This window comes from Pipra filicauda, unplaced genomic scaffold (genome assembly GCF_003945595.2).
Source record: "Pipra filicauda isolate LSUMZ 115617 unplaced genomic scaffold, ASM394559v2 scaffold102_size2360937_pilon, whole genome shotgun sequence".
Taxonomy (NCBI): domain Eukaryota; kingdom Metazoa; phylum Chordata; class Aves; order Passeriformes; family Pipridae; genus Pipra; species Pipra filicauda.
The window spans coordinates 1,382,955-1,395,819 of record NW_024103463.1 but is presented as its reverse complement, the minus strand read 5'-3'; the positions used below and the strand labels follow the sequence as shown (position 1 = coordinate 1,395,819).

General features: G+C 39.0%; 1 protein-coding gene across 3 annotated transcripts in view; it reads right to left on the bottom strand.

Annotated features, from left to right (window-relative positions):
- IARS1 (isoleucyl-tRNA synthetase 1) overlaps nucleotides 1-12,865 on the bottom strand; it is a 97,581-nt gene that overhangs the window by 30,354 nt on the left and 54,362 nt on the right. For all 3 annotated transcript variants that reach the window (XM_027737751.2, XM_027737662.2, XM_039378386.1), the window contains exons 16-20: nucleotides 11,334-11,407; nucleotides 10,784-10,978; nucleotides 5,179-5,265; nucleotides 4,430-4,513; nucleotides 1,007-1,154 (exon numbers count right to left, since the gene is read on the bottom strand). In XM_027737751.2, coding sequence (XP_027593552.1) covers nucleotides 1,007-1,154; nucleotides 4,430-4,513; nucleotides 5,179-5,265; nucleotides 10,784-10,978; nucleotides 11,334-11,407 — 588 coding nt within the window. The remainder of the gene's footprint in view (nucleotides 1-1,006; nucleotides 1,155-4,429; nucleotides 4,514-5,178; nucleotides 5,266-10,783; nucleotides 10,979-11,333; nucleotides 11,408-12,865) is intronic.

Here is a 12,865-nt window from a genome sequence, read left to right as displayed (position 1 = left end):
AAGCATTATTGCTTCTGTGATTTGTCTTTCTTTCCATTCCATTTCTGAATCTTTTTTTTTTCTAAGTTGTATTTAAATTTAACTTTTGAAAAAATAACCGTCATGTCACAGAAGGCAATCTTCATGCTGTGGCTAATGTATTCAGGATCCAGTATTCCCAAGTTAAGCATTTTAATGCAGATTCATAATTAAAGTTCCAGTAAATGAGTTTGCTCAAGGAACTGTCACAGCAGCCACTGCTGAAAATAACTTTCCTGACTTATTTGCAGTTCTGCTGGTGTTAAATCTGTGTGGTGCCAAGCACTGCTCCCAGTACACAGGAACCTGCAGTCCAGGTGCCTCCTCTGACAGATCCTCCCTGTGCTGGAGCTGTCCTGGCTGCAGGACACAGGGTAACAGCCAAGAAACAGCAGCACTAGGACAGTTTTGGTGGTACCTGCTGCCTCCAAGCTGCTACAAAAACACTGATATAAAAAAAGCAGCCAGGTTTAGCACGGACATTTCAGAAGGGTTCCCTCAAGCACACATGGTATTTGGTTTTTAAGTGGTGTCCCCAGCAAGGTGAGGAGCAGCAGGTAATTGCTCAGAATGTACTGACCCCACAGACACCAAGTCCCCTGCCTTGTTCTTAAGGGTATGAATGCAATGTCATCCCCCTGACCTGAAACAAGAGGGAATCAAGAGCACTCTGACCTGGGAAATGGCAGCTGTTATGTCCTGACAGTTCCCTACCTTCCACTCCTCCTTTCTATATCGTAAGCTTGGCCAAGAAGAGAAAGATGCAGGTGATTACAGCTTTATAAAACATGGTGCAAACAGCAAATAACAAATTAGCAGCAAGGATATACAACCTGAGCTAACTGTGAAGTCAAGTCTTGCTTAGAACAAGGAGGTAAAGATCAGAGTCCAGACCTCCTTCCAATCTAAATTTCCCTACAGTGCTAATTCACTAACAGTGGAAGAAGCACAGAGCTTCCACTGTTTCCCAGTGTCCAGAGTTCTGTACCTTGTGCTGCAGGATCTGAACATTCTGGACCAGGAAGCGATAGGCATTGTACCAGGGCAGGAACACATCCTTCAGGATATCCCTCACTCCTTCCTCCTTAAACCTCAGATTTTCTGCTCTTACCACAGGAGAATTGATCAGGTATAACCTGCAAAATAAGAACACGTTACTTCAAAGCTTAAAACTGCATCTTCTGATAGAATTTCACACTAAGAACTCCAAAGAAGAATGTATATATATAATATATTGAACAACAACAATTTACTTCTTAGTGTTACAGGTTCTTTTTTAAGATACTGCATATAGAATTTGAATTTAAATTTTCTTTCTTACTCTAAAAGTTAATTGAAGTGCTAACACAAGCTCAGATGCTATCACAGGATAAAACAAGCAGAGGTTACATGGAATTAAGTATTCATTTTTAGAACAGCACCTGTTGTTTTGGTAATTTTTGAATTCTTTAACAATGACCCAGTATCTTTGTACTCAATCCAGTTCATTTCCTCAAAAAGGAAAAGCTTTGAGCCTACTGCAAAGACAGAACTAAGAGCAAGGCAAAACAGGTAAATTAAGTCAGGGAGCAGAAATTAACATTTCTTCCCCAAATAAACATTCTGCCTACAGAAATAAACTGGTATCTATCAAGTTAACTCAAAGAGAAACTGCTAAGGTCTTACTCAGGAATCAAAAACTCCCCTGAGATCCACTTCATTTAATTTTCCAAATATGAAAAACAAACCAAACATTTATTTTCTTTCAAGATTGTAGCATTTCTAAAGAGAAACTTATTAATCCATTTTTTGACGTTTTATCAACTTTTTAAATCACGATTCCAAACTAATATAACTTTAGAGGCATTTCCTTTAGAAGCCTTTAAAACCTTAATGGGGTTTGACACAGCACATTCAGGGACACCAGACCATAAATTCTTCAGGAGAGAGGGCCTCTTGCATAAAAATGAATAGATAAAAATAGAGCTATCAGAATAAATAGACAGTAATACAGCACAGAAATGAGTCTTTTCAGTACTGTATTGAAAAAAAAAAATTTTTAAACATTGATTCATAGAATGGCTTGGCTTGGAAGGGACCCCAAGGATCATCCAACTGAATTAATATCTAAATTCAAATTATAAACTTACAGAAGTACAGAATGATCAAGTGTGGTAATGAACTAGTAAGTCCTTAAAGTAAAATAGAATTTATAAATCTATACTTAAACCAAACCTTCCATCACAATTATTTATGTGCCTCTGTTTTGGTGGTGTTTTTTGTGGGGTTTGTTTGTTTGTTTTTATACAGCACCCTATCTTGCCTTACAGTATGTACATGTTAAAAGAAGAGTAATTTACTGAATTATTCCAATGCTAAAATATCTATTCTATGGAAAGAGAAATAAGGGACACATTAAAGGAAGAGTTCCATCAATTTAGTTACTCCAGGAGATATCACCCATTGGGCAGAAAACAAAACCTTCCTCAAATCAAGTCAGAATTACCAAGTTTTCTAGCAATGTATGAGAAGCAATAAGTAACCTCCTCTTCACCTCTCTAACCCAGTAGCCTGTGCCACTATTTCTCCTGCATTTTAAGAACAGATTGGGAGGAAAATGCAACTCATCCCCTCTAACAGCAATACTTACCTCAGGATACGTGAAAGCAAAGGGCTTTTAAAGCCTGTGACCAGCAAATTCTTTCTGACATAGTTCAACTTTGACAGGTATCCAGCCCAAGTCAGAGGTCTCAGCAATATTGAAATAGAACTGTTTGGGCCATTCTTACACATTTCACTCAGTAATCAAGTTCCATGAAGTCTGAAGTTGGGCTGTTAAATTTACTGTGCTGTTATTTCTGCTGTTTGCCCTTTCTACTCAACTCCATATTCATGTCAACAACTTATATCTATATTTTCTGCTGATCTATTTATCAGGCTACTGCTGAGAATACTTCAAAGCTGTAGTTAAAATATACATGGTACTGCAAAAGCTAAAGTAACTCTGCAGGGAAACAGTGCCAAGGAAAAAACCTCAGTTGTAGCTTTTGCTATAAACAGAGCACATCAAGCACTTGAGTGAATAAGCAGAGAACTGAATTGCAGAGCTCCTTCCAGAAATGAGCCCAGGCTGCAACGCTTTTTACTCTGTGTGGGTGTAGGTATAAATAAATGTGACATTAAAGAATGAGTACACAGGCAGAAAAATGAATTAGCTTTTTAGAAGTTAAAAAAAAAAAAAAGCCCCATAAATACTGGAAGTGTAACTTCTGGTGTTTGAGATTTTTTGGTTTGTTTATAAAAAAAGGCAGATATTTTTTTTTTAACAGAGGCATCGCCTGCAATTTAAAAATCTCCAATATGAGTAACTCCAACCCTTTTCACTCATATTATTCCAGCTACCAATTCTCTGATATCTTGTTAACATATCTTACTTGTAAAGAACAATCTTGATCAAATTTAAGAACTCCACCCAACTCTTCCATTGTAAACACACACAAGAAGATCATGTACTAGCACTTGTAAATGCTAGAGCTTGAAACAATAAGGAACTTCATAATGATTTTTTAAAATTATCTAGAAAAAGCAACAACCATCTTCCTCAAATAAACAAAATCCTACACGAAGCTTTCACTCAGCCCCACTGTGTACAGCTGTAACACACAATTCAACGTGTGTGATAGCTTAAGGTTTTCTTATATATACCAAGAATTACAGGGCTCTTGAGAAAGGCCTAACTAGTGTCCTCCTGCAGTTATTAAAATGTCTTTATTGTTTCTTTACCTCAAGGTACCACTTCATGCATGTATAGTTAGTGCACCGAGCCAACATACCAGGCTGCTGCATAATTACTTTGTATGTCAGTGTAATTTTAATGAAACACTTGAACTGTGTTTAATCTCTGTTTGACCAGGGCAATTTATACACACACATTAGGCTGCTCCACTTCTGCTCTTCTGGTTGTACTATTATTGTTGCATGTTCTATACCTACATCAACAAAACCAAAGGGCTTTCTCTCTAGGAAACGTTTTGTGCATCATGCAGTAACCCTTCCCTAAAATAAAGATTTAACAGTAAACTAGTTGTATTTTATTCAAATTGTCACTGGGTCCAGTCAGATTATCAGTGCAATAGGAGTGCTGGCTGGACTTGGAGCATCCTGTACAAAGAGCCTCCAGTCAGCTCAGGCTGGTACCAGCCCTGAGGGAGACATGACCAGGGCACAGAAAGTCCAGGTACTGGAACCACTGCCAGTGCTTTGGAGTCACCCACTATTCCAGCTAATTGGCTGTCACAGTGCTCTGGAAGTTTCTAAAATTAAGTTTCTTCCTGCAGCTAACTGTCAAAGCCCATAACAGCCCCCCTGGTATGTGTGTGCCATGAACAGAAAGCCAACAAATCCCACTGTACATCAATCCAAGAAATCCTACCTTAGTGCATCAGCTCCATAACTATTTACAATACTCATTGGATCGGGATAATTCTTCTTCCTTTTGCTCATTTTTTGGCCATCACTAGAAGATATCAGAATGGAGGCATCAATTCCCAGAATTCTTGTAATACACAGATAAAGCAAAAAAGCCCTTCAAATCCAGCTTAATTTTTCTGTCCTATTATGTTCCTGGCAGCACAGACATAATTATATATTAGCACATCCCTTCACTATGAATGTTCAACCCACCCAGCAACTGAAAAAATCCCAAACCCCAACCCAAGAGGCTTCCAAGTTACAAAACTAAGCAGGAATCTGTCTTTGCTACCAAAGATCACGGAAGATGCACTTGTTCTGAATCAATCCCTCCAGCCCACTGGCAAAGCTTTACTTGGAAATAAAGGGAAACGAGTATAATCAACTTAAAATTACATCTAAAACTATATTTATCATCCCCTTTAGTCTGCATAACAGGCATAATTTCTTTCCTATTCTGACTTGTTATTCCTCTTCTCTCTCTCTAAGAAGGACTAATCCTGCTGGGAAGAACCAAGTGCAACAGAGAGCTGGGATGTGGGAACCTCTCACTCTCAGGTGCCTCTTATCTCCTACAACACTGATATCACCCTGACAAGTCTTAACAGCTCCAAAGTCCATTTCAGATTCCATTTACAATTTGCAGGACTTATCTGAAACATTCTTTGACTACAAATCTGCTCAGGAAAGAGCTGACTGAGACACACCAACCTGGCAAGAACGAGGCCATTCACAATGACATTCTTGAAAGGAGGCCTTCCAAAAAGAGCAGTGGAGAGCACCAGCAAAGTGTAGAACCTGAAACAAGACATAACATAAACCTGACTTTATAAATATATCAAGCTGAAGTCTGCATGTCTTTCTTACAAATGAAATGTTTCATTATGCTGCTTTCCTGTGGCAAAGTTAAATTTTAAGTCTGTGGAACATTTATGTGGCAAAGACTCAGAAGACGAGTTCACTTAAAGTAGATCTTCTTTGTAGCTGTTTTCTCAGCTGGGATCTACTAGTCCAAGAAGGCTGAAAAATTGTAACAGTAAGCATTAGGAAGGTATGAAGAAGAAAACTGTAGTATTTTCCCCTTTAATACTGAAAAGGGAATTCAGTCCCTGAACAAGTTTCCTGTTTATTCACTGTAAACCTCTGAACATAGGATCTGTCAGGAACAAACAGGGCAGACAGGACCAGCACACTTTTGTGTGTGTGTGTGTGTGTTAATTGTGTATTTTTCAGACTAGCAGATAATGGAACAACTACTGCTGGTAGCACAAAAGCAAGTTATCAAAAATGAGAAGAGCCTCCTTCCAATCAAGCCAACACTTTGACTGGAAGGTTATGGTTACCTGGTTAAATTAGCCATCACTAGAAAACAGGAGAATGTAGGTGTTCCCACAATAAAGGGCAGTAGAGGTTCCTCCCCATTTCATATTTTGTGCTTACAATCACTCTATAAACTGTCTGGGACACTTAGGAAATCAGTGCTGGAGCAAGCACAGGCACCTATTGTTCAGTAGGCTGATATATAACTGAGAAATTAAGTGGAGGTGCAAGATAATGTGATAATCTCACACTCAGGAGTCAAAGCCTTCACCAAAGCAGGGATCTGTGAGCTGCTGTAACTGCACTGTTGGTAATTACTTTTAAGAAAATAACTGGATTGTGGGCCACAGCTTTCCTGGTTCAAAACGAGCATCACACTGACAACTGCTTAGCAACCTTCAAAGAGAAGGTGATTAAAAAAGCTGTAATAAGGCACAGGAGGTTATGTCTCAGAACTCTGTATTTGCATGAGGATTTAGTGGAGAAACACTTCAGTGGGGGGAAAAAAATAAATCCATTTGTATATTCCAAAGCTGTTTTTATTAAAAAGCTGCCTATAATTGCAAAAGCTTTATTCTGACACTTAAAGGTCCTCTGTAAAGGTTGCTGTGTGTATTACTGCATTTATTAAGTGACTTACATGACAACTCTGATCTTATTACCTCAGACAGGCCTCTACCTTTCAAAATCACCTTAGCTCACACTGCAGGATACAAAATCTCTTCATTAAATTGCATTTTAATTCAATGAATTTTAACCAACACTCCTCCATCTGCACACAAACACATGCACTCAAAATCCCTGTCTTCATTTCTAACCTTCTTAAGAAAACCTCTGAACACAAATATCCGAGCATTTACTCAGATGATCAACATCTATAAGGCTACAGTTCATCACAAACACAGCAATACTTCCTTAGGACTTACTACAAAGGTTCCTCATGGAAAACTCCCAGCACTTTCTGCAAAATTTCTCACCAATTCTCATATCAGAGCACCTGCATTTGCAGTTAAAAAGAAGAAAGCAGGACCACCTAGGAGATATTTCAATACTGTTTGCATTGGGAAAACTGGACAGACAGGTTGTGGGCATCTGAGAACATTTCACAGATTTTATGTTCTTTGCCTTGCCAGACCCAACGAGCCTCAGCAAGAGGTACCCTGGCTGATGACAGCTACAAGACTGTCTTGGAGAACCTGTGATCCCCTGGTTTACACACATTCTGATGGAACTCTTCTCAGTCTTCCTCAGATGGTGTTTTTCAGAAAATTCACCTCATTCACTCTGAATATTTTAGAAGAGTGTCTCTCTGCATCTTATTTTTTAAATACCTTGTCCACAGACACATTTGTTTCCTGAAAACTTCCTCAACTTATCTCTAGTGCTTCATCTTCCATTCACCAAATCTGTCTGTTCCTAAAGATGTCCTTGCAGATAAAAAGCTGTCAGTCAAACAACAAGCTGTCAGTAAAAACAACCTTGACAGACAAGTCCACTTCTTTGCTCTACTTCAGTCCTCTTCCACTCCCCTTAAAAGGGAGAAAACTCCTTTTTCAAACAACTGTGGGTAAATTCATGATCTTGTGGGGTTCATGCCAAAACCTCCAGCTGTGAATGCCCTGCAGGTCACCACATTCTGACTGTGACTGTGAATCTTGTTGTATCTCCCTACACAGTCAGAGAAAGAGCCTTTCCTCCCAATCTGCCTGGACTAGCCAGCCTTGCAACCCAGCTACTGTAAGAGTCTTTCCTGTGGCTTTAACAAATATAATTCAACTGCTTCTCTATCCATGCAAAAAGTCATCAAAAAGATCACTCTCCTGGCTCATCACCTTGGTCACATTAATTATCCCCTTGTCTCCCTTCACTTTCTTCCCTCCTCTGTGGAGTCAAAGAGAAGCCACCAGACCTCCATCTCCTGAGCCTTTCACCACCTCCCAGTCCTCACTTCACGGCAGCTGCAGCCTCTGACCTGACACAAAACCAATCTCCATTCTGAATCTTCACACTTTATACACAGTGTGCCAAATAAAAATCACATACTATGCTCTTAACACTTCAGAACTCACCAGCTTGTTGTTCACTTAGACCTCACATCTTAATTCCTTCTTTCTTTCACAAAACAGAAGCGCTCGACTGCAAACCACCCAACATTTGCTGTTATCAAAGCACCAGGTTATTGACAGCCAGGAGCACCCTGGCAAAGGAAGACATTTTTTCAAGAGAGAGTAATCAGCCATTGGAATGATCTCGGAGGTCTTTTCCAACCCGGTTGATTCTCTGATTCTATGAAAGGTAGGAGCATCAGGGATGGAGGCAGGGGGTTTTGACACAAAGAGATAAAACAGAGCTAGGTCTGGTGAAGACTTAGAGGAACTCTTATGCCAATGTTAAAAACAAAAAACAATCTACCCCAGACTGAAACAAGTCTCCACTTGCACAGTGACTATACAGCACACAAATTTGAGGGCTCACACCAAGGTGTGTCCACAACCACAGTCACCTCTGGCATCAGCAGCAGCCAGGACTTCTGTTATTCCAGAGCCAAACTGCAGCTGAATCAGTGAGACAGAATCACAGAATCATAGAATCAGCCGGGTTGGAAGGGACCTCTGAGATCATCAGGTCCAACCCTTGACCCACTACCACCATGGTTACCAGATGAGTCAGTTCAGCCTACTATGGAAAGGGAAAGAAGCTGCTTATGCATTTACCTACACTAACTACATAAAACAGAATTTTACAGACTGAAAACATGGTAATCAGTGTATCCAGATGCTGCTACTGCACTCAAGGTTAGATTAATATCACACCAGAAACAGGCCAACTGGTGTCAAAGTTACAAATGGATTCTCTTCAAGGGCACCAGAGCTTCACTGGATGCATGAGATCAGCCTGATCCTTTCATCTGTCCTGTCTCTCACACATCCTTCAAAGGAGAACACTAAAACACTGCAGTGACTGTGTGACACACACCAACCCACTGTGACATCCCCACCTCAAACAGCTGAACCCCGAAACGAAACATTCATCATTCCTCCAGTATTTTTACTGGACTGTAACTACCAGGAATACACCTTGTATACACATAAAAATCCCAAACCATTTTTAATTCTGCTGAACTTTTACAATCCAGTAGTTCCATTGCACAATGTAAGAACAATCATATGTGATTGATTTTTTTAAATTTTAATTTCATTTCTTGTTATCTAAATTACAACAAATGCCCTTTGTTCTTATCAAATGTAGCAGGGAGAAAATCAGAAAATCATGTGTGCCCATGCCTTTTGCACACATTTTATGTCTTATCATGCTCTTTTGTCTCTTTTCTTTTCTAATTATTTCTCAGACAGAAAGAATAAAGAGGAAAAACTAAGCTTTTAATTGTCCTTTTGCAATCCAGCAGTACTTGGTTGTATACTAAGGACTTACATATTTTTTTTTGCATCACAAGTAAGGGATTGAAAAGCAAAGATACCTTTCACTATAATCACGAAATTTAGTTGTATTTATGTATTATGTGTTGATGTATTGCTTTGGTTGGTTGGTTTGTTTGTTGGGGGAGTAGAAGAGTGGACAAAAAGAGAAGTCAACTCTATTCCATTGGAATTTATTTAACTCTAGTACCTCAAGTTACTGGATGGAAAAGTTCTACTTGGACATAGTCAAAGGTACTGATCCAGAAAACAAAAAAATCATCTTAATCTGCCAGTTTTCAGAGTCAACCTCAAACTTCAAACATAGAATAAACACTTTCAAATGCCAAAACAAACTGTATGTATCCATACAAGCAAGTATGAGAGCACTGCCCACAGAAAATCTGAGATTAGAGAAAAATTTTTAATTACTTAAAAGTATTTATCCAGAGGGGAATCAAATAAGCAGATGAAGTTTACAGCTAGAAATTTTTTTTTTTTTTTGTAAACTGTAAGACCTTAACAACATAAGGTTTGATCTAATTTCGTTTCTTTCTACATTCACATCAACTCAAAATTCAAATTTAATCTAAGGGCAAAAATTCCTAGGCAAAAATTACTTCCCTACAAATTGGCTTAAAATCCTCAAAACATCAACTTCTATTTCAACTGCAGTTCTGTTTTTAATAGATAAGTGGAGTTCTGTGATAATTCAGCCGAGGAGATTTTTCCTTACAAGGCCAAAGATGTGCCCTATTACCTAAAGATGTTTTCCATAAAAGCTGGCAAAATTCCTTGCCAAGATTCTATTTCTGCAACTTTTCTGTCACTGAGTTTAAGACTATGTCACATTTTACTGAAAAAAAAAGGAATCCATCCAACACTAAAGAATCATCCAGATGTTGATTCGAAGAAATCAAACTCAACAGCATGATACTGTTAAGCCAGAATTCCTCTAATCTGACACTGGGGTAGTGTTGGGGATGATTCCTCCACAAACACTCCACTGAAACAAGGATTTCCTGAGCTTTTATACACTAACATCTCAAGTCCCTCCTTCACATTTCATTTTAATCATACAAGACATTAATATGAATCTTTAGTTAAAGATAACCTAGACTTGTTTTACTTAAACAATCATTGAACTAGTTCATATTTTATTGTTACATCAACATCGATCTTTAGTTACAGACAACTTAAACAATCTTTGATTGATTTGGCTTCCTAGAGGGTATTTTCATATATGATTGTTACAGAATTCACCATCCATCTTTGGTTAGAGATTAGACTTAGACTACTTTCAATTTTATATTGATTTACCTCTTTAGAGTGTAATAGTCTCTGAAACTAATTTAAAAACTACAGTTGCATGGGTTGCTGGCCTTCCTGATTTTTACTCTATTTTTTAGCAGCGTTTAGGTAATCGTTTCAAAGTCACAAAATTTGGGCACAGTAAGGGCAAACTACAAAATCTTAAGATTCTTAGGTTATAAGTGGGACCATCATGACACAGCCTCTTTCAGTGTAGTCGTGTCACAGGGCAATGACACCCCACAATCAAGTGCCTTAAAGGGAATTACCATCCTCGGGTCTGGTCGATGCCTTCAGCAATGAAGTCAGCAGGGAAAGCATCCTCCAGCTCCCTCCTGTTCTCAAAGGGGTAGTGGACCTGGGCATAGGGCATGCTGCCACTCTCAAACCAGCAGTCAAACACCTCCGGCACCCGGCGCAGGGAGCCCTTCCCGCAGCGGGAGGGGATGCTCAGGTGGTCAATGCTATGGGGAGAGAAAGAGGGACAAATTCCCAACAAAACCAGGCATTAGGACAAGTTCACATCGTGCTTTCACATTAGAATGACAGGTTTTTTAAGCATCGTTTTAATGATTCTTCAATAAGGTCAGCATTTCCTTTGACAATCTTTGTCATTTAAAGCTATTTCACAGATAAGTTTTTGTAGTAACAACATTCAAGACAGAAGAAAACAAAATTTATATGTGCTTATCACAAATCCTCTTCCTGCTTATCTGTTTTCCCTAAACTTGTTTCCCAGGGCTTGGGCAAAGAACACCAAGGGTTTTTTATGTCTGTTTAACTATTTCTAGTAACCAGTTAACAGTCTCTGTGACCAACCTTTCTCGATGGAGATCCGTGACTTTCACTCCACACAGCTCTTCCAATTCTGCCACTGAACCAACACAAACTACCTGCAAGAGACACTCCAGAGATTCAGTCAGTTATTTTCAAGAAATTTAGCCAGTTATTTGTACAAAGTAGCCAGTTGGGGTTTTTTTTTAACATCAGACAGGAGACTTGTAGGTCAGTATCTGCCAAAGCAGATGATGGAGCTGAAAAACCAACACAAATTTTGTACAAGGTCCCCTTCTTCAACCTAACAGAGCAGCAAATGATGTTAGAGACCATTGCTCTGATCTAATACAATTCATGTTACAATAACTGGAGACCTGGAAGCAGCAGCATGTTGTCAGCTACCAAAAAAGGTAGGATGTTGTTTGGGTTTTTTCCCAAACAACCCACAACACAACAACCCCTGAAAATCCAATGATCCTGAATTATACAAATTACACAAATCAGAGTTTCAGATCCCAGGTTCCTCTCCTGAGCTAAGGAAAGCAGCTACATTGATCATAATCCATGTAAGTTTTCCATTCCACATACCTTGAACTGTACATATTAAAGGCATCTTATTCAAAGTGAACAAAGTTTCACAGCTCAGAAAGGGATTGCTAAGAAAGACTTTTCTCAGTTTTGTGGCATCAACACACCATTAAGAAAAAAGCAGATTTCCACAACAGACTTGCACTGATGTCAGGAAATGCTGATGAACAAATGATTCTGGAAAAACTGTATGAAAAGAGAGAAGGAGAAAAGCAAACCTTTATTTGCTTTAGGTTTAATCAAGTTGAACCCTCCCAGAGCCCTGTGGGCCTCTCTCATCTGGCAGGATAAATGAGCCTCAAACTGCAGTACAGGTCTGGATTTCAGAGATCCTGTCTCATATGGTAGCAGTCCCATTTGGAATTGCCACGGAAAAAAACAGAGTTTGACAGATCTGACACAGGGAAGGAGTTAAATTTATCACCATAATGAAGCTGCAAGGAGACCACACATTTTTCACATCATTTTCTAAGTTACTCTTAGGATACAATAAATCAGAGTAGAGTCTGAGTAGTCTTAAATATATGCAGATGTATACACACAGAAATTGTAAGTAACAAAAAGGATTTGGTGTATTTAATTCCAAAAAACTGTCATGAATTACAGAGATGACAGAAACTCGGTTTGATTTGGTTTTTAAGACATGATTTTCCTAGTCTGATTCAACTGCTCATCTGCATTACAAATCACCATCTTCTATTGTTAAAGTATTTTTGAAATGTAATTTCTTCATTACTTATCTTTTTTTCCTGTAGGAAGTGAGGCACGACAGTGGTTCTGATGGCCAAGCACAGCAGAGTGCACAGCAAACCACACCAGGGGACTGATCCCAGGTAAAAATATATCTTTATCAACAAACTATTTTTAACCCAGACCTGCTCTTCCTTCTCTGTGTGGCCCCATAAGCATCACACAGGCTCAAGTGAGCAGCAGCAGGTGCTCAGTTCAGCACTGTTGGCAGAACAAAAGGTTTTATTAACAGCATG